Raw genomic sequence first — 26481 nt, 5'->3', positions numbered from 1 at the left:
TTTTGGTGTAGCGGCAAAATTCGCTAGAGGATACGGTATCCCCACGCAGCTAGTTGCCGGAGAACTATCATCCCACCAACCGCTACACCTTACTACCTACCTAACCCCTTACTGACCACGCACATCCCACCTGCTGAGCTACTTATCTACTGCATCTCGATGGCCTTCTCCGAGCATCACTTGACCTCACCAACCCCAGCTCGCCCCGACGGATGGCCCCGTATAACCGAATCCAGTCCGGTCTGTGACCTCAGCCCCGGGATTTTGGACTATGAGCGCTGTGCAGCACTCCACAATGAGCTCCTAGCCAGGGCTGTTAAAGGCCGTGGGAGAGAAATGCCTTCTAGACCTTTAACCTGGTGGGAGGCCAGGGCGCCTTCTGATGAAATTGCCAATACTCTTCACCCCTCCTTGATCGAGTTCCTGAAGCGTGCTTGGGATGAGGACGTGCTGCCGAGGCATCCCTTTTCTACCCTTTTCCTCTACATTGGAGCACTGAAGTATCCGGATGCCTTGCGGGACCGGGTTAGTATGTATGAGGATGAGGATGAGGATGAGGATGGGAGGTTTATCAAACTGTATGAGTCTAGTCACTTTCGACTTCACGATGATGAGGGTATTCTGTATGGCTTCCTTTCTCCCTGGAAAAGCAATCCAATAACTTGTATGCAAAGGCAAGGCGCGCTGACTTATTGATTTATTAGCTTTGACCAGACAACTCTAAAAGCAAGTTTTATTGAGGATTATAATGACAGCCCGATCATCACCAGCCACAAATGGGGCTGGATGCCTCTGGAAGCTATTCTTGATTCATATCTGCAGATGATTGATGAAGAAAAGGTACAGATAATTTCCGAAGATCAGGTAAAACTAGTGAAAAGCAACTCCAGTTGTCATGTAGTGGACCAGTGGATAATTCACCACTACACGGAAACAGACCTAGAAAGGGCCACCACTGCTTTCAAGCGGCTGGTAGAAGTAATTGGATCTCGAATCCCGCAGAAAACCAATTCAACTCTCATCCAGTTACCGTGGCATGATCCAGCAACACTTTCAAATCAGGACATCCTCCCCCCTTCCTCATTTGCCTACAAGTTCCTCAAGGCTATCTCCAACTGCAAAGTCCAGTTCCGGTACATCGCGCCGGGAGTCCGATTCCCTACCGTTCCTGAATTCCGGGATCAGCAGCCCATCACGGACTTTATTACATCGCCATATAACCATCACGGACAGTATCCTGGCGACTGCCCTCTGCGGATCTTCCAGGTCGACAACGCAGAGCAGCAACCAGTAGCGTATGATCAGGGTTTCGGCCTCCGCAATATTACTGCCGGATTCTACATCCGTCCTGTCATGCAGGGATGGCCGCACTTCTGGACTAACGGATGTCGACTTTTATTACCCTTTAGCATTGGGGGTTCCGGATGGGCTCGACAGTCGAATGGAGAGCCGTTCGGGGTAACTGACTATCTAAATAAAGAACCAAAGTTTTGCGGTAGTCATGGGGATTTATACCAGAGTGGGATTACAAATGGGATTACCAATGGCCATTTAGTACAGATAGACAAGGTGCTGAACAACTGGGCTGAGCGTGTTGAGATGGGCGATTGGGGGGTAGATGAACATGGGGTCGCCGGGGGGATTGACAAGTTTCGAGAGGCAGATACAGAGGCCCATTGGCAGAAGTATTGGATTCCACCGTCGTGGTGAGTGTTGTATATAGGACAGAACGGATATAGATATATATATATATATATATATATATATATATTTATGTGGGTCTGAAGAAGCTACGACAAGTAAAATCCTGGTAGGGCTGGCTAATAGTCTAATAGGGATGTAATATAGATGCCTTAAACTGCGAGTCGGTTATCCCTCTGTAACAGGAGCCACGCTAAGTTAATTTAAAATGCACTATTTAGTATTAGCCTGGCCAGCCTTACCCACAGGACGGATCGAATGCACTGGATAGGGCTGACTCGCTGCTGCCTAGTTCCCCTGTCGAATTGTACCAATCGAATTTAACAATTGTCGGACAGCCCTGTTGGGTACCTGATATAGTTACTATGACTGGCGAAGAGGTTTTCCCATTTACAAAGGCATAATGAGGAAGTAAAACTGCAAACTGCAACTCCCATGCTATGGTCGCCTTGACGCCATATCCATAGACCACAATTCATAATATAATGCTGCAATGCATTAAGTCGAGACCCACAAGGAGACCCGATCCATGAACTTTAGCCGTGAAGTTGGAATGCACGGGTCCATCCGTGCATGGCACTGGTGCTTGTGAACTGAATATTGTGCTGCCTATTCCTGGAATTCTCGCCCTATATCTGCTGATCCCTTCCCTCCTTCAAACATCCATATACCACCCCCTGATCAACTCCAGTCTCAGAATACCACAATGAAGCTCGCCCTGGTGGCTCTTGTGGGTGGCCTGGCCCACGCCACCCCGTTCATGACATCCAGAGCCCTTCCCAATGCCCCTGATCAGTACGCGCCGGCAAATGTTACGTGCCCGGCCACGAAGCCCTCGATCCGAAGTGCAGCACACATCTCCCCGAATGAAACAGAATGGCTCGAGTCACGCCGGAAGGAAGTCACCTCGCCGTTGAGAGAGTTTCTTGGGCGTCTAGACATTGCAGGCTTCGATGCATCGGCCTACATGGACCTGGCGTCTATGAACTCCACCAACATCCCGAATATCGGCATCGCGGTGTCAGGAGGCGGTTATCGCGCCATGCTCAATGGAGCTGGAGTCCTGAAGGCTTTCGACAGCCGAACAGACAATTCAACCGCCAAGGGCCAACTCGGCGGTCTCCTGCAGAGTGCGACCTACCTTTCTGCTCTGAGTGGAGGAGGCTGGCTGGTTGGGTCTGTGTTTGTGAATAACTTCACAACCATCACCGACCTGCAAGCCAGCGACCGGACGTGGGATCTGCGGAACAATATCCTTGAAGGCCCGGATGTCAAACACTTCCAGCTGCTGTCCACGGCCGGATACTGGAGCGACCTGGTAGACACCGTCCACTCGAAGAAGCACGCAGGATACGATACCTCCATCACCGACTACTGGGGCCGCGCTCTGTCCTACCAGTTCATCAACGCGTCCGACGGCGGCCCCAGCTACACCTGGTCCTCGATCGCATTGATGGACAACTTCCAGAAGGGCAAAACGCCGCTGCCCATTCTCGTCGCCGACGGTCGAAACCCCGGCGAAAAGGTCGTCGGCGCAAACTCGACCGTATACGAATTCAACCCCTGGGAATTCGGCACCTTCGACCCAGCTATCTACGGCTTCGCACCGCTCGAATACCTCGGATCAGACTTCGAGGACGGCCAGATCGGCAGTAACGGGAGCTGCGTACGAGGCTTCGATAACGCCGGCTTCGTAATGGGCACGTCCTCAAGCCTGTTCAACCAGTTCCTCCTGCGTCTAAACGGCACCTCCATCCCCAAGACCCTCAAGTCCGCGCTAGGATCCATCCTGGAGGACATCGGCGACGCAAACAACGACATCGCAAACTACCCAAACCCCTTCTACGGCTTCCAGGACAGTACAACGGCCATCTCAACCCGGCGCAACCTCAGCGTCGTTGACGGCGGCGAAGACGGCCAGAATATCCCCCTACACCCTCTCATCCAGCCAACCCGGAATGTAGACGTGATCTTCGCCATCGACTCCACAGCAAACGTCCACAACTGGCCGAGTGGTAAATCTCTGATCCGGACCTACGAGCGCAGCCTCAACTCCACGGGTGTCGGCAATGGGACCGTCTTCCCTTCCATCCCGGACGAAAATACATTCATAAATCTCGGCCTGAATCAACGGCCTACATTCTTCGGATGTGATACGAAGAATCTCTCAGCTCCCGCGCCGCTGGTCGTATACATTCCCAACGCGCCCTACAGTTATATGTCAAACACATCGACCTTCGACCTCAGCTACAGCGACGACGACCGCGACGCAATGATCGAGAACGGGTATAACGTCGTGACCCGCGGCAACGGCACAGAGGACGAGCAGTGGCCGACGTGCGTGGGGTGTGCGATTTTGAGTCGCAGTGCACAGAGGACGGGCACGGTATTGCCCGAGGCCTGTAGGCAGTGTTTCCGCAGTTATTGCTGGAATGGGACGCTGGATAGTGCAGAGCCGGAGGATTATCAGCCTTCGGTGGTAGTCAAGACGAGTGTGGCTGGTAGGGTGGTGCCTTGGGGGGTTGGTGCGCTTATTGGTTTGGTTTTGGTGGTTTCGATATAGTTGTCTATAGTTTATTGATAGACATATTGTGCTTTTGGATGAATTCACTTTGGGGCATGGCCCATTATTGTCTTTCAGAACAGTGTCTACGCGACAGGCCTTTAAAAGGCTACTACTATATTTTCCAGAGACCCCGTTGATTACCAGTAGTGACGTGGCGGCCTCCGGAGACCAGGGGGTGGATAGGAACTTCGCGACAGCAGGAGACTTTGCTGGCATTCACCATGACTGCCTGTAAGGTTCATGGTCCCTAACTCCAGGTATGGCCTGTTCGGTCCGGAAACAAGATACGTATGGTAGAATAGCAGGTCACCAAACCTTGTGATGATGAATCCGCGAACAAACTTTGCAAAGCAAAAAACCTTTAGAGAGAATCCTCAGTGATTTCAAAAATTCCTTCCTCGACAACTCCCCGGGAACTTGCTGGCAATGGTGCCCCGTATCAAAAAGATATTATATTCTGTTGGACTCCTTAGGCGGCGAGAGAAGTATGAGCGTCTCTTGTCCGATGAGGAGGCCCCAGGGCCCCTTTCTCCCGATAAATCACTCTGTCGTCTCCTCTGCAGTAAAGAAACACCCTGGTCTCTGCTCCTGGAGCTGCCTCTGGATATTATGGTACTTATTGTACCATACCTACCACTGGTGTCCCAGGTCTGCCTTGCACTCACCTGCAAGCGGCTCTACAGACTACTACGCCCCGCCCTTGATGATGAACAACTAGCCTGGCCAAGATATCTGGCTAGCCCATTAACCTTGCGCAAAGAATTTGGCAGCCAACCGCATCTTCCACGGATTAACCTTCTTCTCCAGCTGGAAGACGCTCGCTGGCTATACTGCAGTGACTGTCTGAAACTTCATCCATACAGCTGCTTTCCTCGAGGATATGTAGGTATCCCACCAACACGTCGACACTGCAGCTATTACGGTGGAATAGTCGATCTGTGCTCCTGCCTGGCCCTCACCTACACAAATGGCCAACGGCTTAGCGAGTGGATACAGACTGGAATACCAGGCCAGGACCTTCACCGTGACATCCGACGGCAATTCCGATACCAAATGCTTAACAATAAGCGGTTCCTGATTCACAAGTGCTCGGTGACAAGCCAACCTGACGTCTTCTTAACCCTCACGATCGTGATGACTCTCGACGCCGGCGAAAAATGCTTGCTAGTCTCGACCAGGTACAACGTGTATTGGTCAACGCCGCACAAACATCTGGGAGATATGGTGAACGACCGCGAGGCCTATCGCGCCCCATTCGATACCGAACCTGTTTTACTCTGTCCAGATATACACGCCCTTGCCTGGCTGTACGGAATCTACGCACCTACACTGACGTCCAGGAATGCATGCCGCAACTGTGACACCACATTTAATGTAATTCTTCGCACTGATGATGGCCTTCATTCTGTTATTCGCAGTGAGCGTAATCTAGGGGCTGTGCGAGATGGTGCAAATACGCCCAGGCGGCTGCGGCTAGGCTCTCGAGAGTGGTATCAAAGCTCTCGGAAGCCTGGGAATGGTATGGAGCGACTGTGGTATTTCAACTCCTGAACACCATCAAGAGGACGGCAGAATGTGCAGTGGGCATTGCAGCCGGACAAGTGACAGTATGGCTCCAATGAGTAAGTTTCACTATGACCAAAGCTAGCTCCTTCGAAGAGATCACAGGTGATATTGCTACGGATGGGCCAGATCCGGGCGTGAGTACAAGGTGACAAACTCCATTCGATATACCTTCACTCTGACAAACATGTTAAAATGGAATCCCAACAAAGCAAACACATCAATATCATCGATATCCCGGCAGCTGCTGTACAGAACAACCGTCCAAATAACCCAAATGACATCTCTTGTCATATGTGATCCTGCCTGATACCCGTTGAACAATCAACATTCTCCACCGGATAACGATCCTTTGTCGAATGTGAACTCGTCTTGGCTTCGCCCGAAGGCTACTAGTCACCAGCACTGCGTAGAAGTGCGAGTTCGTCGCTGGTGGCCCTCCCCCATCCAGTTTGGCCGCTGAACCGGTGGGATCCACAGGCGTGACTCTCGGCACCTCTCCCTCAGACGCTTCAGCGGTCCAGGATACGTCGAGCATTGCTCGCGAAATTCCGGGTTGCTCTGTCTTGACGGATGAGCTGACCGGGGCAAGTGCGCAGTGCCTCCTCACTCGCCTTCAGACTGTCTGCGACATCTTCCAGCTCGTTCAGAACCTGGCCTCCTTGCTGTAGATCTGCCTCTGCCTTCGAGAGCCGTTCCTCGCGAGCAGCACACTTTTCCTCTCGGACTCGGAGTCTTTCTTCCCTTGCGGTGAGGTTGGACAGGACACGCTCAGCCTGGGTCAAGATATCCTTTACCGTCCTTAGAGAATCGGTGAGGTCGGTCATCAGAATGTCCTCCACGTCTGAGCTGCCGTCAGTTGCCTTGTGCTTCGCCGCCTTCCTCTCATCCCAAGCACGCGGCCAGGCATACTTGACGACAGGCCATCGTTGGGCCCAGTCCTTCCCAACGAGATCGAACAGAGAGGTGCCGAAAGTCAGGCTGTTCCAAATATGATCAGCTATGGATTCCGGCATTTTGGAGATAGGGAGTACTTAGCTTTTGTTTTGGGTTGCTATATGATCGTAACGAAGCTGGATATCGAAACGATCTTGAGGAGGAAAAAGAAGAAGCGGATGGAGGCCCCCTAAACACAGCAGGTTATGACAACTACAGCGAGCGCAGCTTCATCACAGTGGGAAGGAGCGACGGTGGTCACAACATTGCCTATCGTATGCAGCAGGCACCTGGGCTGTCTGGCGCTGAAGAAGGAAGGACACACAGGAGCAGCCAGCCAGCCCATTCAGGAACTACCGCCCTTTCTCACTCTTGCTGTCATCGCTCAGGCCGTACTGACGTCTAAAAGCCCGCCGAACGAACGGACGACGGTATGCGCTGGCCTTGATTGATCTGTTCTCACAGCTCGGAGCCACTATTGACCGCAATCAGGATCCAGGAAAATTTTACGCCTCCAGAGTATGCCCGTTGTTGTTGATGGGCAAACTATCGGGGAGCTTCCAGCTGAGATTCGCGGTCCACATATCGTGAAGAAGCCTTTTGGCAATCAGGGCCTGTGTGCACTCCAGTCCAACTTTCCAATCATGGACTATGCCCACCTGAACTGCACAGACGAACACAAAATTCATTTGGAGTACGGGGTGGAACTCGTTATACAGGCCGATGCATTAGAACTATATTAGGGCTTGTACTTCAGAAGATATTTAGAGATAGCCCTTACATACTCTCTCATTTCTATCACATACCAGAAGAATCGGAATCAAGCGTAAGCCACGTATTTGGAAAAGATGGGATGGCAACTGCTACTCCATGTATACTCGTCTGCTGTTCCCCTTGACCCGAAGAAGGTTAGCTACATGACCATCAATACAGATACAAATTTTGGGTATCATCATGACTCGCCTCCTCATTTTTATTACATATGTTGTTGGGTGCCCGTTCTACTTTATCCGTTACTGCCGGGCCTTCTTTCTGTTGAGTTTCGCTCTTCCTCTATACTGACCTCTGCTCTCTCACCTAGTGACGGACGACTCCCCTGCTGACCAGACACTTGCCCTTCCACGAAGGCACTTTCGAGCCTACATGTGATTAAAGCTTCCTAATCGGAACCAGTTTGTATGTGTATCGCGAACATCCTAATTGATTGCCGACGAACTAATGGAACGGTGACAGCGTTATTTTTGGTCCGCACTTCATGTTGGAGATAGCTGGCTAGCCACCAGCCTTGCAGGGTTTTTGGTGTAGCGGTCTAGCGTCTCATCAGGTTATGAGCCTTCACGCCCTTTATTCAGAAAATAAAGGAGATATCTGCGGAAATCCTTCCCTAGAGCCCCTGTTCAAACCCTAGAGTAAATAAATCATTATTTAAATCCAGATAGAATGAGTCATATTTGAACTCACTAGTAAAGAATAAATCAATGTTGTAGAAGGCAGGAACTACTACCTATTAGTAGGGATAGGATATAGGCTGCCTGAGTGCAGAGGCATGACCCTGCAAGCTCTGTTATCTAGGGGGGTTATATTAGAGATAGCTGGCTAGCTATCAGTCTTGCAGGGTTTCTGGTGTAGCTGTCTAGCGTCTCATCACTTTACTTCCCAGTCACCATCCGGTCCACACCATAGGTGGAAGCATGCCCGTTATAGTCAACCAAGATCATCGAATTTCAACGATAGGACCCGGGCCCTTCGAAGTTCTGCCTCGGCCTTTGCCAGGCGGAGCCCAAACTGGGTTGCGAAACGAAGGGCTTTATATAGGGTTTGCTACACATACCCGCCATTGCCATTTTACATACTGGTAAGGGCTGGCTAGGAACCGAGTTGTTAGTTGCTTCACGAGAGGTAGACGATCCAAATCAGAAACAGATATTGAACCGGCCACAGAAATTGGGATTCCGCTTGCTTTAGTAGAATTTCGTCTTGTAGAACTATCTGTTACCAACCAGTATTTATTACCACATGTCTGCTTTCATGAATATTTAGTGAAGAATTGCTTCTAAAGTCTTTGCTTTCCAATCCTCCAAGAGTGGTGACCGACGGAGGGATCAAGCGGACCCGGCCTTGCCTCTATGTCTATCTCTACCAACACTGGCCGTTCTAAACTTTAGGTCTATTCGGTTTAAATCTATTCTATTGATATTATATTCTACTATACTAAGAACTCTATCTGAGCCGCTAAATCTTTCCTCGTCTTGAATATCAGCGCGGAAGAGCTGATCTCTCGCCCAAAACATCCTTAAATTGGATATTGTTCCCATAGTACAAGATACGCCTTTCTTTGAGCTGAAATACGTATCTGCTACTTTCCCCACTAGGTGACCTGGGCGATCACTCGTACTGGTAGCTCTTCAAAAAGACCGAACACGCACGTGTGATATACCCTACATACCTGGAAGAATAGACCCGGGGAGCTAAATTCTGACCTCTATCTCCAAAGTTTGGTGCAGGTATTCAAGACTGGCATCCTGGATCTCAGCCCCGCAACATAGTTTCCATACACCTGCATTTTCTTCGGTGAAGGCGTGGTCGGCGAGAGATTAGGGTATGGGTGGTGTAGTAGCGCACTCGCGCTGCGCATGCAGGGTGACCGGGGTTGCCGGTTATATCGAGGAGATTTGAAGGGGGTGTCAGATTTTGGGTGGTAATAAGACGGACTCCATGAGACAGCAGAGAAAGGACGCTGCTAGGAGAAGCAGCTAGCCAGTGTGAATGGACTAACATCGGTACGAGTGGTGATGGAAGGCCAGCCAGGAATCATGCGTGCAGGGGGTTCTTTATACAAGGATTAATACCCATCCCTTGCGTGACGAGCCTAACAGACTCTAGAAGCTTTTTGATGGAGCGCAATATAGGCATCTGTAAGTCTTTGCGCTTTGAAAAGTTTGCTCACAGAGTCATTGCAAGGTTTGGTGACCTGTCACTCTACCATGCGCCCAACATCCTCTACCTGGAACTTGCTGTTGTTTGTCCTGGGGATTGGCCTTCTCAAAAGGCCCCGTTGACGCTGGAAGTCTACAATTTTACATGGAACTTGTCATCACTCAGTGCCGCTAATATCAACGGGAAATAATACAGCTGCCCTAGAGACGGCGTGCTGGGAATAGAAGACAAGCCACCATTATTAGCATTATTCCTGGCTAGACTGTTGGTGAATTATATTATCCTTTAAGTATAGCAGGCAAATAGCCTGCTTCTTTAATATATTTCTACCAAGTATGTGGCCGTTCCGGTGTGCTCATTCCTAAACATGGTGCCTGCCACATCCGGGCTATTGTGACCATCGTCGTTTCTTCCCACTACCCTCGCTGCAGCTGCTATAACTTACTGCGTTTGGGATCCTTCCATCTTCTTCCAAGTTCTTCTTTTCTCCCCTCAAGACCATTTTGATATCTGGCTTCGTTACGATCACTTCACACCCCAAACCACCGCTAACTACCACCAAATACCACATTCATCATGGTATGCTCGTTGGCTGATCATATCATCGGTGCCGGCATCTTTCTGATCTCCTTTATTGTGACGGACTGGGCACAAAAGGTGCCTTCCGTCAAGTTCTCGTGGCCCCGTGCTTGGGAGGACATGTGGGAGCACGGGCGAACTGACGAGAGCCCGGACGCCGAGGGGCTCCCTGGGACTGATCTTGCGCGTCTTCAACAGGGTATTCCAGACGTTCTTGCCCAGGTCCAACGCCTCCAGTCCAGCGTTAGTGACGGGCGCAAGGAGCTTCTGGATCTGACGAAGAAGATGGTACGGTTTGCAGCGCCATTATCAATGATGTTCTGCCGCGCTCTTCTTCCCGACCTTCAAGTCAGCCGTCCTCCCTTGACAATTATACTGTGTTGTAACTTGCTTATAGATCACTTTCTGACATTCCTTCATGGAGCCAAGAGTCAGGCTCACATTCGAGCTCTCAATCTGGCTTACAGCTCTATTATTAATTGATGTTCCGCCGCGCTCTTTTTCCTCGACCTCCAATCGTCGGCTGTCCTCTCTTGATAATTTTAATGCGCTGCACCTCGCTCGTGGGTTATTACCAGATATTCTGTCACAGTATACACTGTATAACCTTGTTTATCTTCGACCCCGTTTGTTCCGATGGCGCAGACTCCTTTTCTATCTCCACACCTTCGGCGGCATCACATCCTACGCCTCCAGAAAGCTGGATACACAATGACGTATTTTGATAATAAACAGGCATAGGCTTTAGGGCAGGGATGCATGCCATAATACATGGTGTTTGGATCAATAGGACAATTGATTTGTACCGCAAGACGGGGTATGCTTCTGGGATAGTATTGTACATTATATGGATTTCGATATACGGTATCCAATATTGTAAACAAAAAAAGAGAATCGAAACCTAATTCGACGCCCTCGCGGCTCTCAGCCTCTACATCCGTCGTCATAATCTTAACAATGTTCTCACTATCCTCATGTCGTGTCCGAGAAGATGATATTCCGGAACCCTCCGGCCAAGCCGAGATATGAGTATTCGTCTCATGCGTCTTTCGGTCTTAATTATCGTAGCGATTAGTAGTAGCAGTTCGCTTCGAGGAGTTCAGGGGATTATAGGACCCCCATAACGGGGACCGGTGGCTGGGTTCAGGCGGGCTGGAGGAGGTCTAAAATCAGGAAGAAGGTCTTCCGTAGTATTCGAAGATGGGGTCCAGATGTATTTGGAAGTCTGATGCCATGGATAGATGGGCTGGAGTCCAGATGAAGCCGACAGTAATGTTGACGGCGCCGATGGCGATGAGCAGACTCCATCGCAGCTATAAAGCTTGGCGTCTGCTAACCATGATTAAGGAAATTCGGTTGGCGACGGTTTGCGATAGGAGCTGGGTTTGCAAGGCCCATAGGCTCATTTTACCGGCGTAGTATGCATGACTGCAGCGGGGGTTCAATTGTGGGATGGACTGGAGGGAGGAAGGCAGGGCTTAACTTCCAGGTATTACGCCGTCTAGCTGGAGACGCATTGTGACGGAGAAGATGGAATTCACGAGCGAGTCCAGCCATATCAGCCAGAGATACTCGTGGGGAACCCTGTGCGTTCGTTAAGAGATTTGGAAGGTCTGATAGTGAAGATGTAGGGGCCTATAGAAAGGCCGAGAAGAACATGGAGACATCCATAATGCGTCTTCGCTGGCTGTAAAATGCGCAACACTCGGTTGCGATGCAGATTTTAGAATGCCATCGTAGAGCGAGAGGGAAGGAGCTGGCTGACGAGGCTTTAAGGTGAGCACACGGAACAGAAACAGTAACACCAACACCAACGTAAATGAAGGCAAAACCCAAATTAAACGGTGCCCAGCAATCGAAATTTTAAAGCTACCGTATGGCGAGGCACGGACAATCACCCGCCAGGCAATCTCATAGTACCCCTGCTGTGGGATATCGATTTCCGTCACTTGCAGAGAGCAAGCGCCCTGCGAGCCCTTGACCAGCCACTGCTTCGTTCCAAACTGCTATAATGATGATCATGTCTCAGTAAGAATCAATGGGAATGACGATGGTTTCTTAGGGAATCAGAATGGATTCGTTAGCTTGGAGACAACGATATAAGGGTTACCGTAGGCAGGCGGCCCAATTTCCCCTTTGGGGTCCCCTCCGCTGGCCTGTTCTACAGTGAATTTTATCTGGAAAAATAATCGCGAATCTGATACTATATCGCTATAGGTAATCCAAGCGCCATACTGCACTGGCTCTGCCACGTCTGTATTGTAAATAGAGCGAATATCCCTGCACTACCCAGCATAGCCTCCTGCCTGCCCAGAACCTAAAGAGACACCGGCCCCAACTACCCCGCCGTCCTGCATGCTTTCTTTCTAAATATACCCACCCAGGGCCGTAACAGGCGCAGGGATACTTAAGAAGTTAAATCCCTGTGATTCTGCCAACTGGCGAGCGCGATCTGCAACGCTCACCATGACTGACCAAAACGAAAGCGCCCTTTTGACCAAACTCCCCGTGGAGGTCCGTTGTCGAATCTACGAGCTGGTATTCGGAGACAAGATTATTATATTCACCGGAAGCTCAGACCCGAAGTTCAGGCATTGCCTTTGCACTGCCAAGGGCCAAAAGTGGCACTTGATCAACTTTCTCAATATGCCCTCCCCGTGGTGCAGGTGTGACGAACACGACAAGCACGAACCAACTGAGCGCCTTCCACTCCTCTTGACCTGTCGTCAGATGTATGCTATATCCCTTTCCTTGGTTCGATGTCGATATGTGCTTATCGATCCTGGGTGAAGCTATTCCGAGTCTGTGCATATCCTGTGGTCCCAAAATCCGGTTCATGTGCGGCTGCACGGAGGCCCATATTACATTAGGGTGCTCCCTGAGCTCCAGTCTACCATAGTACCTGCCAATTTCCACGCAATACGCTCGCTTGAGATCTCGGTTATACATCCATTAGTTAAGAAAGAGCCCCAGAGTCTTGATGAAGAGTGGTTTAGCTGGTGGGAGGACGCATGGGATGTGATTAAAGGAATGAGGGGACTTGTGTACATCCAGGTCTGGATAAAGATGTACCAAGTTTTGGAAGAAGACTTTGTAACTGCTGAGCAGGAGGCAAAGTTATTTGCACCACTAATGGGATTAGATTGGCTGCGAGGTTTCAAAGTCGAGGTATCATGGCCGCCAACTGAAGGCTCCCAGAGCTTGCTTCGTGGTGCGCCATTTGATCTAGATAGGAACAGCGACCCAATACCTGGGAAGCCGGTATGGCCTACTTGGCAGAAGACTACCGCAAGATTTCGCTCGAGTGGATGGAATAGAGCAATAGAAAATGCACAGACATAAGAAAGTGAGAAGGCACCATTTACAACAGAAGTCCTTGACATGATCACGCGTTCCAGAGCTTCATAACGCCCTGTTCAGATCTCTTTTCATTCTCATCGTCGATAGAGACAGTCATGCCATCTTTGGTGAATTTGAGACCTTCATCTTTGATTTTACGCACACCTGAATATCATTAGCACCGCAATTAGCAGAGGAAATATGGGAATAGGCTCACCTAAAGCAAAGAACGCGTATGAGTCTGCATTCAGACATCCTCCATTCTGCCCTAGCTTGATGCAGGGGTTCCAATCATACGCGGGATCGCCCTGTATATCATGTCCGTCTGGCAGAGCATGTACCAACTAAGAAGGCGACTCTGTTAGTTTGATGGAGACGGGACTAATAGGCATAAAAGGAGTCCTGACCTCGTGTAAGAGAGTAAAGTCAAGCCGGCTAGCCCAGATATCTGCCCTAGGGTCGCCGGCGGAGGGGTCTCTGTGAGGATTGTAACTTTTCCCCTTGCCACTGACATCGGGAAGCGTGCCATCAGCATTGGTGAACTTGGTAGAACCTGTTACCTCTTTCAAATACCAGGGGCAAAGTTGAATTGTCAGATGCTTTTTTGAGTCCTCGTAGACCGTGCTCGTGAAGGCGATTGTGTCCCCGTTCTTGCATCCCTCGTACCCCGCGTCCCAGTCCATCTTTATTTTTTCTGCGTTGTTTATGAGATATTTTACCTTTCCTCCAAGTTCAAGCTCTTCCTCTTTCTCTTCCAGGTGGGTGAGATTGCAGTAGATGGTCTATGATCTGTGAGCCCACATCTCCTAGTCCTGTCGAACACAGAGCTTACCGGTTGTATCAAATTGTCCGTGTTAGGTTTGTTGAATTCTTTATATTTCTGCATGGACGAATAGACATCTGTCGCAGAGTATGGTGTCAGAGGATATCTGCTATCAAATGCCATCGACAACTTACTTTTCACCCTGGGCAAATCCTGGTCACGGAAGAACCACCTTCTTAGCTCTCGGACATGGCGATTGTTGTCCCTTTCTAGTTCTTCTAAGACAGTTTCGGAAATCTGCATTGATTTACGCATAGCGACTTTCAGCTTGTGCTCAAGTGCTGCCTCATACGTTAGCGTCGGTGCAGGTGCTAGGAGGAAAGTTCTCACGTTTGCACTCTTTGTCGATAAAGTATCCATCGATGCAAAGGAGCTGTAAGCAGAAGAAGGAAAGAAAGAGCAGTGTCTTGGTCCACGACATTGTTTTTGTTCTGGTATTCGATTGATCGATTCAAACTGAAGTCTGTGTTGAAAGCCTGAGCTGATATCCGGCAAATTTATACCTTGCACAACCCACGGACTATACGCCTTTGCAGGCTTGAGCGTCCATTCTAGATATGAGGTGCATTTAACAGCCCCCAACCAACGGATACAACACTGCGAGTCATGATATTCTGCGTACAACTGCAAGGACAAACCAATCCGCTATCGCGAAGACAGTTGGCCCGGACTGACATTCCTCGCAAGCATGTTTTGGAATCAGGGCTACTGCACTGTGACATGGCCACTTCGCTCATCCCAAAAGATGATGTATACCAAATAAAGCGACCAGCAGGACCTATAGCGTTACAACAAGAGAGAAATGTAACCCTCCATGGAGCCATAGTCCAGATAATGCCTCATTCTGTACAGGGAATCGAACTCTGGCCATGGACCATGACTACCGCGGAGGGCTAAGAATAGCAAAAGGTGTTCCGGAGGTACGCCTACAACCGGCGTTAATGCAGGCCACCGCGGCTGGCTTGCAGGACCAAGACACTTAGGGCACGGGGCGATTCTTATTATTGGCACCAACTATACAAACATGTTCTAATTGTACGCTAAAAAACCCAGGGTCCGGGGTTGATGCTGCACGGGCCAAACTGCACGGGCCAAATTGCACAGCCTTCAATGTAGACAGGGACTGCTATCTTGATACTCGGAGTTGAAATATTTGCAGCACTTGCATGTTTCCGTGGTATATATATCTTAGAAAATTGTTCCATTTAGACATCTAGCTCTCTACCCTCTCATTATACTCTGTTATTATTATCAGTACCTGAGAAAAAATGGTTCAGCTTCGATACTCTGTGCTGGCCTTTGCCCTCACGACTCAACTTGTATGCGCCTTCCCAAAACCAGATGCTGGGTCTACAATTCAATAGCGACGGGGAGCACCGAATGACCAATTCGTTTTCGCGATCTGTCCACGGTCAGCTTCCAGAGGAACGGCTTCCAAGGAGTCCGAAAGCTAACAGATCCTAGGGACCCCAAGAAATGCTCTGAATGCGGAGGCGATACCAAGAAGAAAGGCTTCTGCGACAACGAGATAGCCACAGGATACAGGTCTGACTATAACGACTGCGTGAAGTGGCACGGCGAAGGAGAAGGGTGCGGGTTGATCTGTGAATGTATCTCGGAGGAGACAGGCGAGCCAGGGTAAGATCAGAAATAGTTATTAACGCCTCCCTCCATGCGTACTCGACTAAACTATGCTTTGATTGAAAGAACCGGGGCACCACCAATTATTCCATTCCCACCTATTCCAGTAGGATTTGCACCACCCCCCGCTGCAGTCCCGAATCCGAAGACGGAGGATACGTGCGGCAATGACTACACCCAGACCAGTTGTAAGGACTGTGAGCCATTGGATGGCTGGTGTACTAAGGGCGATCACGCTGGATGTCCTTGTAGAGAGGAATGTCGTGCCGATGACGATGATACGAAGCCGACTTGCTCGGCCGACGACTGCAAGGGGGAGAAGGGCTCTTGTACGATTGTAAGTCTCCCAAATCTCTGCCTAGCTATCTGTACTAACTTTAGGTTAGGGTCACTACAAGGGATGTAATTGCAAGTCGGAATGCCCTAACCCAGACGAGAAGATCCTTGTTTGCAGCGACGATATTTGCAAGTCAGAAGCAGACAGCAAATGTAGTACGGTATGGACAAAGGACTCGTCACAACAAATTATCTTTCACTAACTCCGCCCAGGATGAAAATAACGGTTGTGGATGTTATCATCTTACGACGGATTACTACACACGGAGGTCCAAGGCCCAAGTCCAAGATGACAGCAAAGCAATCGCAAAGTTGGTCGAGAGCATGAAGAAGTTCTACGACGAGCAGGGCGAGGGGGACGAGGACGACGAGCCAAAGGAACCAGAGGTTACTTGTGCGAGCAAGGACTATAGCGCAGCCATAGACGTCGACGCCTCGTTCCTCAATAAGCTTGCAGACAAGTTCTGCAGTGGGGAGGTAGACAAGAAGAGAAGCCAGGACCTGACAGCAAAGGATATCTCATCCGGTGCATATGAAGGCTACAAGTTCCACTTTGAACTTGATCCCGGCGATAACTGCAAGACGGACTGTAAGGCTGCTTTCAAGTCCATGACTGGCAAGTGTATGTTGTTGACTATCCATGCTGATATTAGAATACTCGTGCTAAATAATCTATAACAGGCCAAGGCATTGACAGCCACTCCATCCAGAAATCAGCCAGTTCCAAAGTTCCCGACTGCGGCGCCAGTTTCAGCTACAAAATCACCGCCCCCGAAACGGACCCTGATACGTTTACCCAGGAGGGGGAGCAGGAGCGAGTATGCCATGACGCAGACCAGTTCGGGTCGCATGGAGACGTCCGCGCAGCCGAAGTTAGTAGAGCAGCTATGTCGTGTTTGGGCGTCGATGATGGCGAAGCCCAGTTCACTGCCGAATCGGAGCCGTTTACAAGCAAATCGACATACGGCGGCACCCAGATGGCCTTTACCATGTCATGGGTTGACAACTGTGAAGGAGATAGCCTGGATGTGCGGAACCCTAGTGGGAAGAGTGACAAACTCGGCGATTCATGTTGGAAGTTTATGTTGGATAATTGGGAACAATGTAAGCTCTTCGCCTCTCTCTTTCTCGGCAGCGAACTAACCTGGTCATTCGACAGGCAACAACGGGGGTGCTGGTGGGTACATTGACTATGGGTGTGTGAGATATGACTTTAGGCCTTCGTTCGACTGAGGATGGTTTATTTGTTTGGTATTTTGATTTGATGTCTCTTAAAACCAGTTATATGGCCAGTTGCTGTTGGATTGAGCTGGTTGGCCCTGTCTGAATTGCAATCTTTCTCCATTTACTACATACATTGGACGTGTAATACAGCGTCTAGGAATAATATATATTTCCCAAGACACAAAAAAAGGCAAGATGTGTCGCATATTTCAACAAATGGCAATGATTCGGGAGAAGTTCCATTACTACTAGTAAAAGTACGATATATATTATGGATGTATTATCGTTATGACGAAGCCAATGAAGGACGCCGTGGTCGCACCCTCACCACCAAAATTGCGGTCAAGATAGCATTTTGCTGCTTCAACTTATCTGAACATGGAAAGTCCGCCTGTTAATCATCTCCGAAAAGGTGATAGCAGATCATATCACGCTCAATGAATTTATATTCTACAAACCTCCCTGCATTATGTCGTCCATGGACTCGAGCTGGAATGCGCCATCGCAAGCAAAATCAAGGTCCCAGTCTAGAACAGACGGAGATGAAACGAACCCCAGAGTCAAGTCCGACACCGCATGATGGTGAGGGTTAAATAATCCGCTCGCTGCCATGCCTAGTATTCGATGGGACGGCACGTCTGGCTTATTGCGTTGGAATCACCCATGGGACCATGCTTCTTATTAAACCCCCTTAATTTGTGACGACTGATGAAGCTGCTGGGACTTGGAGAGTCCGAAAATCTACCGGCCCAGATCTGCTATAAGCAATGCTTGGCTATAACTAATTAAATGGCGTCTTGGAGAGGGCCGTAAGGCGACTTGAAGGACTCTGCAGTCACAACCATGATGGAAAGGGTCATGAAGAATTTTTACCGCCTGATCGATTTCCCCAAACGCCTCGTCCACGCTGAGCACGTTGTCCGGCTGCGCGTTCGCCCAAGATGAGCATTGTTTACTCTCACTCCGTCGACTGTCGGACGGACACAAAGCACGGTCTCGTAAACCTGGTGATCGTCGTAAGGCTGCCTTGGGTCGGATGGTTTTGTCCCTAATGGGTGGCTGTGCCTGATCGACAACACCAAATGTACACCGTCCAGTGTATAATTATAGATAATCACTCATAGCAACACCGCGATCGGCAGCTAGTCACATATTGACGGCTCCCGGATCACCTTCCAGTGGTTGCACGGCTGCACCGTATCGAAGGCTGTGAATGTCCAGTGTCCAGTGTCCAGAGCACACGATCCCGGGATAGTCGCTAGTGTGAATCATCTTGACAACGGGGAGATTAGGAGATTACAGCTGTCGTGGGAGCAGCCTACAGCATCCACAAGAAGAGAGTCAGTTATTAAGCGCAGGATTCTAGGGTGATCCCATAATTAAAGCAGAAGATGAGAGAACTTCAGGACCAGTGGTGACAGCAACACGTTGGTAAGCCAGCTGGGACATGACGACTGCACGATCCACAGTAGGCTGTCAAAGCCTCACCAGGAGCCCTAACGAGAGGCGGTCGCAATTTATGGAGACGGGAGTTGAGAGGGACAGGCAGTCAGGCACGCCCAAGAGTTCGGATGGAGATAGAAGAAGACCGACTTCAGTCGGGAGGGGCCAAACCAGCCGCCGGAGCTTGGACGGGACATTAACTGGCCAGCAGAAAGAAAGAGTGGATGCTGCTCATTAGCCGTTGACGATCTCTCCCGGCATTTGGCCATTTTGATAGCGATCTAGTGTACCCACCGTAAGCCACTGGGCCCGGTCCGCACGCCAACCCGGGAGGCTGTATACATAGTGCATGCGCTGGAGCCACTGAGATGCCCGCATTTCCGCCTTAACTCAGGGCGAGCGGGTCAGCATGGAAGAAGACCTGGTCGGCAGTGAGGCCGTGTAACTCAGCCCCCAAAGATTCAATATAGAGAACCCCATAAGGCAAACCAACGGTCGATGGGGGAATGGGTCTAGTCGGACAGACTGGCATAAGAAGGGGCGTCCCCCCCGGGGGAGACAGATCTTGTTATCATCATAATTCACATACAAAGCGTTATTAGCGCATCATAATGTTTACCAAGTCATCTCTCCTCTTCGCCCTCGGGGGGAGCGCCCTCGTGGGTGCGGTCCCTGGGACTGTACGCTCTCAGGACCCTTGTGCGCAGTTGGCCCAGTCCAGTAGGAAATACCCTTGCAAAAACTGCCCTTGACCCCTGTGACTGACCATATACCCACAGAGACCGCCCAATATGAGCCCGAAGCAGCCCTAAAGTGTCTGCACTCGATGCCATTCGAACCAAAGAGAGCAGTGGCTTATCTCGACGACCTGGAGAAGTACTTGCAGTTTCACTCGACTGCTGACAGCCTGAGCAGTATGAATTTCGTGGATCCTTGGAAATAATAGTGAAGCTAATATATCTTGTATAGACCCCCCGAAGACGTATCAGTCTCGGCCAGTCGACTTTTGGGAAGGTTTGGAAGTTATCAAGGCGAACGCCAAACAGGGCAAATACCGCAGCCAATATGACTTCGACACCGCTCTGTACAACCATTTCATTCATGTACACGATGGCCACTTGAATGTCATCGGATGCTCGCTCAGTGCACTTGCATTCGTGGCCCAGGGCCCACTGGTCTCGTTTTCGCCGGACGGACTCGAGCTGCCGGATATTTACACTCTCAGTATGTGTCATTACCCCTATATATGGATATCGAGGGAAACTAATGAACTCTATAGCGGATGCCGAGATTCTTCACAAGAGGCCGAGCGCCAACGTTTCACCCGTCGTGACAATCAACGGCGAGAAGGCTTCTTCTTACCTTGAGACCCTGGCAGAAGGGAGCCAGACAGACCAGGACCCTGACGCTCGGTATAATACCATGTTTTACTCACTGTTCCGGCTCAAGGAGCAGATGGCAGGATTCAACTCTGGGTCCGGTAGTGTGTACCCCGGCGTCAATGAGTACACGCTCGGATATGCCAACGGGTCCACGAGCACGGTCCCAGTGATCGCAGTACCCGCTGCGGGCGAGTTCACATATACAAGTGGTAAGGAGCTTTACAACGACCTCTGCGTGCCCAAGGAACTGCCCGCATCAACCTCCACGCCCGCGGTATCCTCGACAGCCACCCCCACCCCCAGCAGCAGCGTTCCTGCTACGAGCTCTGCCTCTGCAACCCCAACCCCAAGTGCTCAGCCGGGATACCCGATGCCTGTCGTTCGCGATAGTGACACTGACGTCGCTGGCTATCTGCCCAACGACCCTACGCTCAAGGACGCTGCTGTGCTTAGACTGCCCACCTTTTCTGTTGGAGAGGCAACGGGCGGCACTGCCTTTGACTCGAATGTGGTTGCCAGATTCCTCAAAAAGGCCAAGGCTGAAGACAAGAAGAAGCTCATCATTGATGTGACCGGTAACAGCGGAGGGAACATTGCCTTTGGATGGAACGTTTTCAAGATCCTCTTCCCCAACAAGAACCTGTTCTCTTCCACCCGTCTGCGCGCGCACGATGGCCTGCACCTGCTCGAGAAGGCCGCGTACAGATTCCTTGATACTTTCCATGACGACGACTTTGCAAAGAACGAACAGCTCGAAAACATCAGACTTGAGGCGATTAACTGGGCGGGATATCTGACGCCGAACCAGACCTACGAGTTCAAGTCTGCGGATGAACTATACGGACCTGAAGTTGTGCTGCACTCGAACATGACAAGGGCTCACTCTCAGAACTTCGAAGACATCGAATCCGACTACCAGACTCCTCTTCAGGGCTACAATGATATCCCGAAGAACTTCACCTCGGCGCCCTTCGCCCCAGAGGACATCATCATCATTACAGACGGCGACTGCTCTTCCACCTGCCCGATCTTCACCACTCTGATGCAATACGAGGGCGTCAAGACCATCACCTTCGGTGGTCGCCCCCAGCACGGGCCCATCCAAGCGCTCGGAGGAACCCGCGGTGGTGAGGTCCTGGAGGCCGAGCAGCTCCAGGGATCTATGTTGCTGGCTCATGAATTCGGCAAGAAGCTTGAGCTGCTTTCCGAGGACGAGCTCAAGACGCTGGCGGCTGTCAGCCCCGCGAAGAAGCCGTCCCTCACCCTCGGTACCGTCCGAATCAACTACCGGGACACCTTCAGCAAGTACGACAAGGACAGCGTCTTGCCCTTGCAGTATGCCTATGAGCCCTCTGACTGCCGTCTTTTCTACACCAATGAGAACATCTTCTCTGCTGAGAGCTACTGGAGCGATGCTGCCAACACCATGTGGGGTGACGGCGAGTGTGTCCGGGACTCTCGTGCGTAATTTTTCATAACTTTCTATCATAATGTCTTCTGGCGAGGTGTCCTTCTTGCATATATACGGGCGAAGCTGCTTATTTCCTATTGTCTATTTATCATATAATTTCGCATTATAGACTGCCTTCGTGTACAACACGTTCTCTGATCCTTTATTTTCTATTTATTTAGACCAGAGCAATAGAATGCATATATAATACGATATCTAAATAGCCTGACTGACTATTCACCGACGCCAGCCACCTCCGAGAGGCTAGGAATGTGGGTTCCCATCGTTGAGTGCGCACCACCCGATGTTAGGCGATCAGACCTCCATACGAATTTTCCAACAGCCGGAGGTACTACAATTACTTCAATATAGACAATAAATAGTACATTGCAAAAGATCGCACTTCTGATTTCAATAAGTAGTACCCGCACCAAAGCCTCGTTCAACCAGCTCAGTTCTGGGCAATCATCAGAAAGCCAACATTATGCTGAACTGTTCGAGTCTACGCGCACCTTTAACCTACTTTTCAGACGTGACAGCACTGATAGACTTTAAGTATGCCATTGATGGTTTCAAACTTGGCAGCCTTGCCACCTGAGGACCAACGCCTGCTTTGCGCTAAAAATGCAGTGAACCCACTGAATACCCATTGAGTACCCATTGATTACCAGATTGTCAGCAGCGAACTGACAGCCCAGACGGTAGGGTAGCCACAAAGTTCTTTGTTCTGTGGTTTCGCCCTGTTGCTTGACAAAGCACACGTTGATGCTAACACTACCTACCTAGCTAAGCCGCGAGGGAATTATTTCTGAGGCGGAGAATCGGGAATTCTGATCAATTAATCAATGTCCAGCGCTTCTCCCAATCCGCTACGCCTCATGAAACTGAGATATTCGACTTGAAATTCTCATAACCACTGCCTATATAAACCTCTGCATCGATCGTAAATAGGAGACCGCAAATTTAAATCCAGTCATTCCTCTGTTCTTGGTCCACTTGTCGGAAAACCCGGTCACTATAGCTAGATGGGAGGGAGGTAGACTGCTTCTCCACTACCATAAGTAAGTACCTTTCCGAATCCATTTCGAGTGTACTCTCAAAGCAAGCAGCTAACGTCTATCCACCCAGTGGCTTGCTAGCCGGCCAAGTCACTGCACCTAGTGTACCGGAACGAATATAACACCGAATGGACCCAGACACCCGTGTTACCAACTCGTCCACGCCATTCCCGCAGCCCTCGAATGAATATCCCCAAAGCGATGCGCAGACTGTATATCTTTCGTCGACTGACCAAACCAGTCGCCGATAGTTTCCTCATCATCGTCTCCAGATTTAGGACTGTCGTATGCGATTCGGAATGAGAGGGTGGTGCTTTCTGGCGCGTTGCGATACTCGTCATTCTGGGCGTCGCCTTGGCTATAATCAGTCGCATCCTCCACCGCCTGTTTATCAAACCTCAAGCAGGAGATCCGTTGTGCACCATCGCGCCAGTTGACCTCGGGACATGATAGAAGGAGACCGCGGTAGGGCTCGAGACCGGGGTGGGAACGGGCCATTCCGGGGAGACGCGTAGTGGTCTGTGCGGGTGAGGAGTCACCAAGTTCCGCACTACGACTACCCCTTTGACTCTTCAGTTGAAATACTCGAGCATTGAACTCACGGATAAGCGTCTCGTAATCCGCTCTTGAGGCCCGCTCAGCAAGATAGTGCGTCTTGCAGTCGTCTTCACTCGCGCCAGGGAGGAAATAAACATCGAGTCGGAAGTGGAAGTCGGAATCTATCCTTGCTTCCCGGATGGCTCTGAGGAGGCCACCAAGATCGGTGGCATCCGGCGACGGGATTGCGTTAGGATGCGTGAAGTAGACGACCAAGGGGAACAGAGGTGGAAGTTTCGAGGATTCGGCATCGATACAGTTCTTGAAGACCATAAATGCTTCGTTTCCCGTGTGGTCCGTAAAGGCAACGGTGTGGGGTGGTAATGAGGGAGACTTTTTTGTCTTCTTCCGAGGAACTGGTTTGGGTAGCCGTTCGACGCTGGTTCTGTTCCGCTGGATTCCATCAGCGCGGATATTCCAGGTCTTGCGCCACAGCCACTGGCAGGCTCCTCCTTTGTGAAACTCGCAAGGCCCGGGTACGTATGTACGGACACAACTGGATGTAACGTGCAGCTGGGTACCGGCTTGTTTGCACAGCGTCCAGAGACCTGGATATGGTTCTGAACCGGCGGCGCCCATTCTTTCAAAATCACTAGTCTTTTCGGAGTGTTTAATCTGGTTATAGTACGGGGCGGCCAGGATATCACCAAGTGCAAGAAGTTTGAGGGGCCGTCTGCGCTCGGCAACCATGGCTTGAAGCTCTGTGGTCTGAAAGTTAGGGCTTGTTTCGTAGACCCAGCCGGGATGGAGGAACAGGCTGTCTAGACTCTCTGGGATGGTGTCCTTTAAGTGAAATGGCGCAAGCCGCTCTGTCGTCATGCCGTCGAGAAGAATGTTTAGCTGAGTGTCAAGTCGCTTCATGCGCGGAAATATCTGAAGGGAACCGAAATGGCCGGGAGTGGGTTCGTCAAGCTCATGAACGTTGTAGAAGACTGCAAGTTGCTCGAGACTCTCTCGATGTTTCTGTAGCGCGTCCCAGACCTCAACCACTGAGATTTCCGGAGCTGGCTCTCCGCTTCGTAAATTATGATCCCAGCATATTGAAAACTGAGCGAGTGATTGTGGCAGATTGATAAGCGCCCGGACACCAGCGGAAGAGCGTGTTGCGGTTGGTTTTACCACAACACGCAGATTCTCTACTCGGCAAATGCTGTCACTATTTTTCGCAAGAAAAGCGGCAATTCCCTCTGTCTCCAGGTCATACAAAGCCAGCGTACGCAGCCCGGAGAAGTAGACACACGGCCAGATATCATCAAGCCTCAAGGCCGGATCAGACATCCAAAACGAAGGCCCCGCCTCAAACCCATAGACTGGAACCTCCGCGAGCAGATGCAGATGCGCCAAATGTCGCAGAAAAGGCAACTCGCCACTCTTATCCTGACAGTGCAACGCTTCCTCGAGAACACACCGCAGTACCGAACCCCCCTCCGGCAGATGCAAATACACCGTCTCAACATTCGGCAAACTCATCAACAGCAGCACAACCAAGGGCCGACAATCCCTCTCTGACAGAGCCTGTGGATCGAGTATCCTCGCCTCCAGCGCGTCGACGATCTTCCAATCCTTTCCCCGGGGGTTGAAAACCGCCCGAATCGCCCGCCGCATCATCTCCACATCCCCCTCAGAAAACTGCACATTATCCCCGCGAACCTCGTCATCCTCGGCGAAGACATCCGGATAAAACCCCCAATTCCCGATACTCGCCCCCCGAACCATCGCCGCGATTTTAGGATTGCGCATGACACTCCGCAGGAACCGCCATAGCGAGATATACGAGTGGCGCGCGCCGTTGTGCGAGTACTTGGCGTAGAGGGTTGGCAGACAGAGGTCGCGCCACCGCCGGTTTACCAGGATCAACTGGGAGAGCTGGGCGAGGTTTGTTCCGGAGTGGAAGTCGTATTCGCGCTCGATCTCGCGGTTGCGGACTGTGTTTGGGTTTGGGTCGGTGGGTGGGTGGGGTTGTACAGCGGAAGAGAGTATTTGGGTGAAGAGTTCCGGCGGGAGGGTTGTGGGGTCGGGCATTTTGGCTTATAGGATGTAGATTGTGTCTTTGGTGGAATGATACTAATAGATGACGGAGAGAGAAAGGGAGAGAGAGCAGGGACGGAGGGAAATGAATGCAATCTGAGGGGGGTTGCATGTGTCCAGTAGCTCCTCAATTGTAGATCGATGAAATAGGGCGTGATGCGCCAAGCCTTGCGACGTGAATTTCCGGGGGTTAAATCGGTTCATTGGCTGGAATACTAGGCAGTAGACAGGATTGGAATTCTCCGATTCTTCGTACAATTAAAGCGCAAGGGATTTATTGAGTACCGAGGTTTCTACTGCTCCTAGCCTTCTATCTACTCGGAAATCCCAGCACAGTACGCATTCCCCAACCAGAACCCTTCCGCGCAGTCATTCTTGACAGCGGGATTTCACTCTTAGAGTTGGTCCAGTGTGATGCTGTTAGTCGCGGCAAGGTCGTAGCATGTATCGCCCTCTGTGATTCTCCAGTTTTACCTTACGGCACCCATCACGTTCTACTTTCCTTTGGGAGGATGAATTTACCTTCGACAACGTGTCAGGATGTGCCCCAACTTCTCTCGTCCTGGCAGAGTCAGTCACGAACGGCAAGAAGGGCGTGTTCTTCGAGGGGAAACAACCAGGGACCACGTACGGTAACCTGGACGATGACGGTCCTTACATACTCGGCGGCGCCGGCGGGCAGTGATGATGATACAGCGTACCGGCCGACTATCCCCAAAGCGGTAAAGCTAACTACAATCAGGAATTCGCAGGTCCTCGCTTTACGGAGTACAGCTTCAATTATTTGAGCACATAGTATTAGGTACTATATCTGAGCCACTAGTTTATTTACCACCCGTACCAAGCTAACGGAGAGGACAAAAGGGATTGGCTCTACT

General features: G+C 50.6%; 10 protein-coding genes across 10 annotated transcripts; 6 read left to right on the top strand and 4 right to left on the bottom strand.

The window, feature by feature from the left end:
• Positions 1–159: 159 nt before the first annotated feature.
• On the top strand, positions 160–1710 carry ASPSYDRAFT_159887 (uncharacterized protein; the record flags this gene model as incomplete). Its single annotated transcript, XM_040842861.1, has 2 exons — positions 160–623; positions 705–1710. The coding sequence occupies 2 exons, from the start codon at positions 160–162 to the stop codon at positions 1708–1710; spliced, it is 1470 nt and encodes a 489-aa protein (XP_040698533.1).
• Positions 1711–2108: 398 nt separating this feature from the next.
• ASPSYDRAFT_49833 (lysophospholipase family protein) lies at positions 2109–4602 on the top strand. The gene has a single exon (XM_040847932.1). It carries the CDS (start codon positions 2408–2410, stop codon positions 4262–4264), a length of 1857 nt encoding a protein of 618 aa, XP_040698532.1. The 5' UTR covers positions 2109–2407; the 3' UTR covers positions 4265–4602.
• A 274-nt stretch (positions 4603–4876) lies between these two features.
• On the top strand, positions 4877–5818 carry ASPSYDRAFT_35400 (uncharacterized protein; the record flags this gene model as incomplete). The annotated part of the gene is made up of 1 exon (XM_040845334.1): positions 4877–5818. The coding sequence occupies one exon, from the start codon at positions 4877–4879 to the stop codon at positions 5816–5818; it is 942 nt and encodes a 313-aa protein (XP_040698531.1).
• A 96-nt stretch (positions 5819–5914) lies between these two features.
• On the bottom strand, positions 5915–7182 carry ASPSYDRAFT_1161528 (uncharacterized protein). The gene has a single exon (XM_040840093.1). It carries the CDS (start codon positions 6844–6846, stop codon positions 6343–6345), a length of 504 nt encoding a protein of 167 aa, XP_040698530.1. The 5' UTR covers positions 6847–7182; the 3' UTR covers positions 5915–6342.
• A 3097-nt stretch (positions 7183–10279) lies between these two features.
• Positions 10280–10804, top strand: ASPSYDRAFT_1161524 (uncharacterized protein; the record flags this gene model as incomplete). Its single annotated transcript, XM_040840092.1, has 1 exon — positions 10280–10804. One exon carries the CDS (start codon positions 10280–10282, stop codon positions 10763–10765), a length of 486 nt encoding a protein of 161 aa, XP_040698529.1. The 3' UTR covers positions 10766–10804.
• A 1958-nt stretch (positions 10805–12762) lies between these two features.
• Positions 12763–13762, bottom strand: ASPSYDRAFT_474978 (uncharacterized protein). Its single transcript, XM_040847438.1, has one exon. The coding sequence runs from the start codon at positions 13663–13665 to the stop codon at positions 13144–13146; it is 522 nt and encodes a 173-aa protein (XP_040698528.1). The 5' UTR covers positions 13666–13762; the 3' UTR covers positions 12763–13143.
• ASPSYDRAFT_35397 (uncharacterized protein) lies at positions 13668–14865 on the bottom strand (the record flags this gene model as incomplete). Its single annotated transcript, XM_040845333.1, has 6 exons — positions 13668–13786; positions 13839–13929; positions 14029–14403; positions 14454–14521; positions 14579–14681; positions 14737–14865. 6 exons carry the CDS (start codon positions 14863–14865, stop codon positions 13668–13670), a joined length of 885 nt encoding a protein of 294 aa, XP_040698527.1.
• An 847-nt stretch (positions 14866–15712) lies between these two features.
• Positions 15713–17654, top strand: ASPSYDRAFT_35396 (uncharacterized protein; the record flags this gene model as incomplete). Its single annotated transcript, XM_040845332.1, has 7 exons — positions 15713–15763; positions 15868–16082; positions 16152–16422; positions 16467–17043; positions 17103–17525; positions 17581–17617; positions 17639–17654. The coding sequence occupies 7 exons, from the start codon at positions 15713–15715 to the stop codon at positions 17652–17654; spliced, it is 1590 nt and encodes a 529-aa protein (XP_040698526.1).
• A 1984-nt stretch (positions 17655–19638) lies between these two features.
• ASPSYDRAFT_72056 (peptidase S41 family protein) lies at positions 19639–22264 on the top strand. The gene is made up of 4 exons (XM_040850624.1): positions 19639–19808; positions 19868–20002; positions 20058–20312; positions 20368–22264. Exons 1-4 carry the CDS (start codon positions 19700–19702, stop codon positions 21936–21938), a joined length of 2070 nt encoding a protein of 689 aa, XP_040698525.1. The 5' UTR covers positions 19639–19699; the 3' UTR covers positions 21939–22264.
• Positions 22265–22644: 380 nt separating this feature from the next.
• On the bottom strand, positions 22645–25804 carry ASPSYDRAFT_136027 (uncharacterized protein). The gene has a single exon (XM_040840740.1). The coding sequence runs from the start codon at positions 25595–25597 to the stop codon at positions 23126–23128; it is 2472 nt and encodes an 823-aa protein (XP_040698524.1). The 5' UTR covers positions 25598–25804; the 3' UTR covers positions 22645–23125.
• Between the last annotated feature and the right edge of the window lie 677 nt (positions 25805–26481).

The sequence above is a fragment of the Aspergillus sydowii genome (assembly GCF_001890705.1).
Source record: "Aspergillus sydowii CBS 593.65 unplaced genomic scaffold ASPSYscaffold_13, whole genome shotgun sequence".
Taxonomy (NCBI): domain Eukaryota; kingdom Fungi; phylum Ascomycota; class Eurotiomycetes; order Eurotiales; family Aspergillaceae; genus Aspergillus; species Aspergillus sydowii.
The sequence above is the reverse complement of the archived record's forward strand: the minus strand, read 5'-3'. Positions and strand labels throughout refer to the sequence as shown.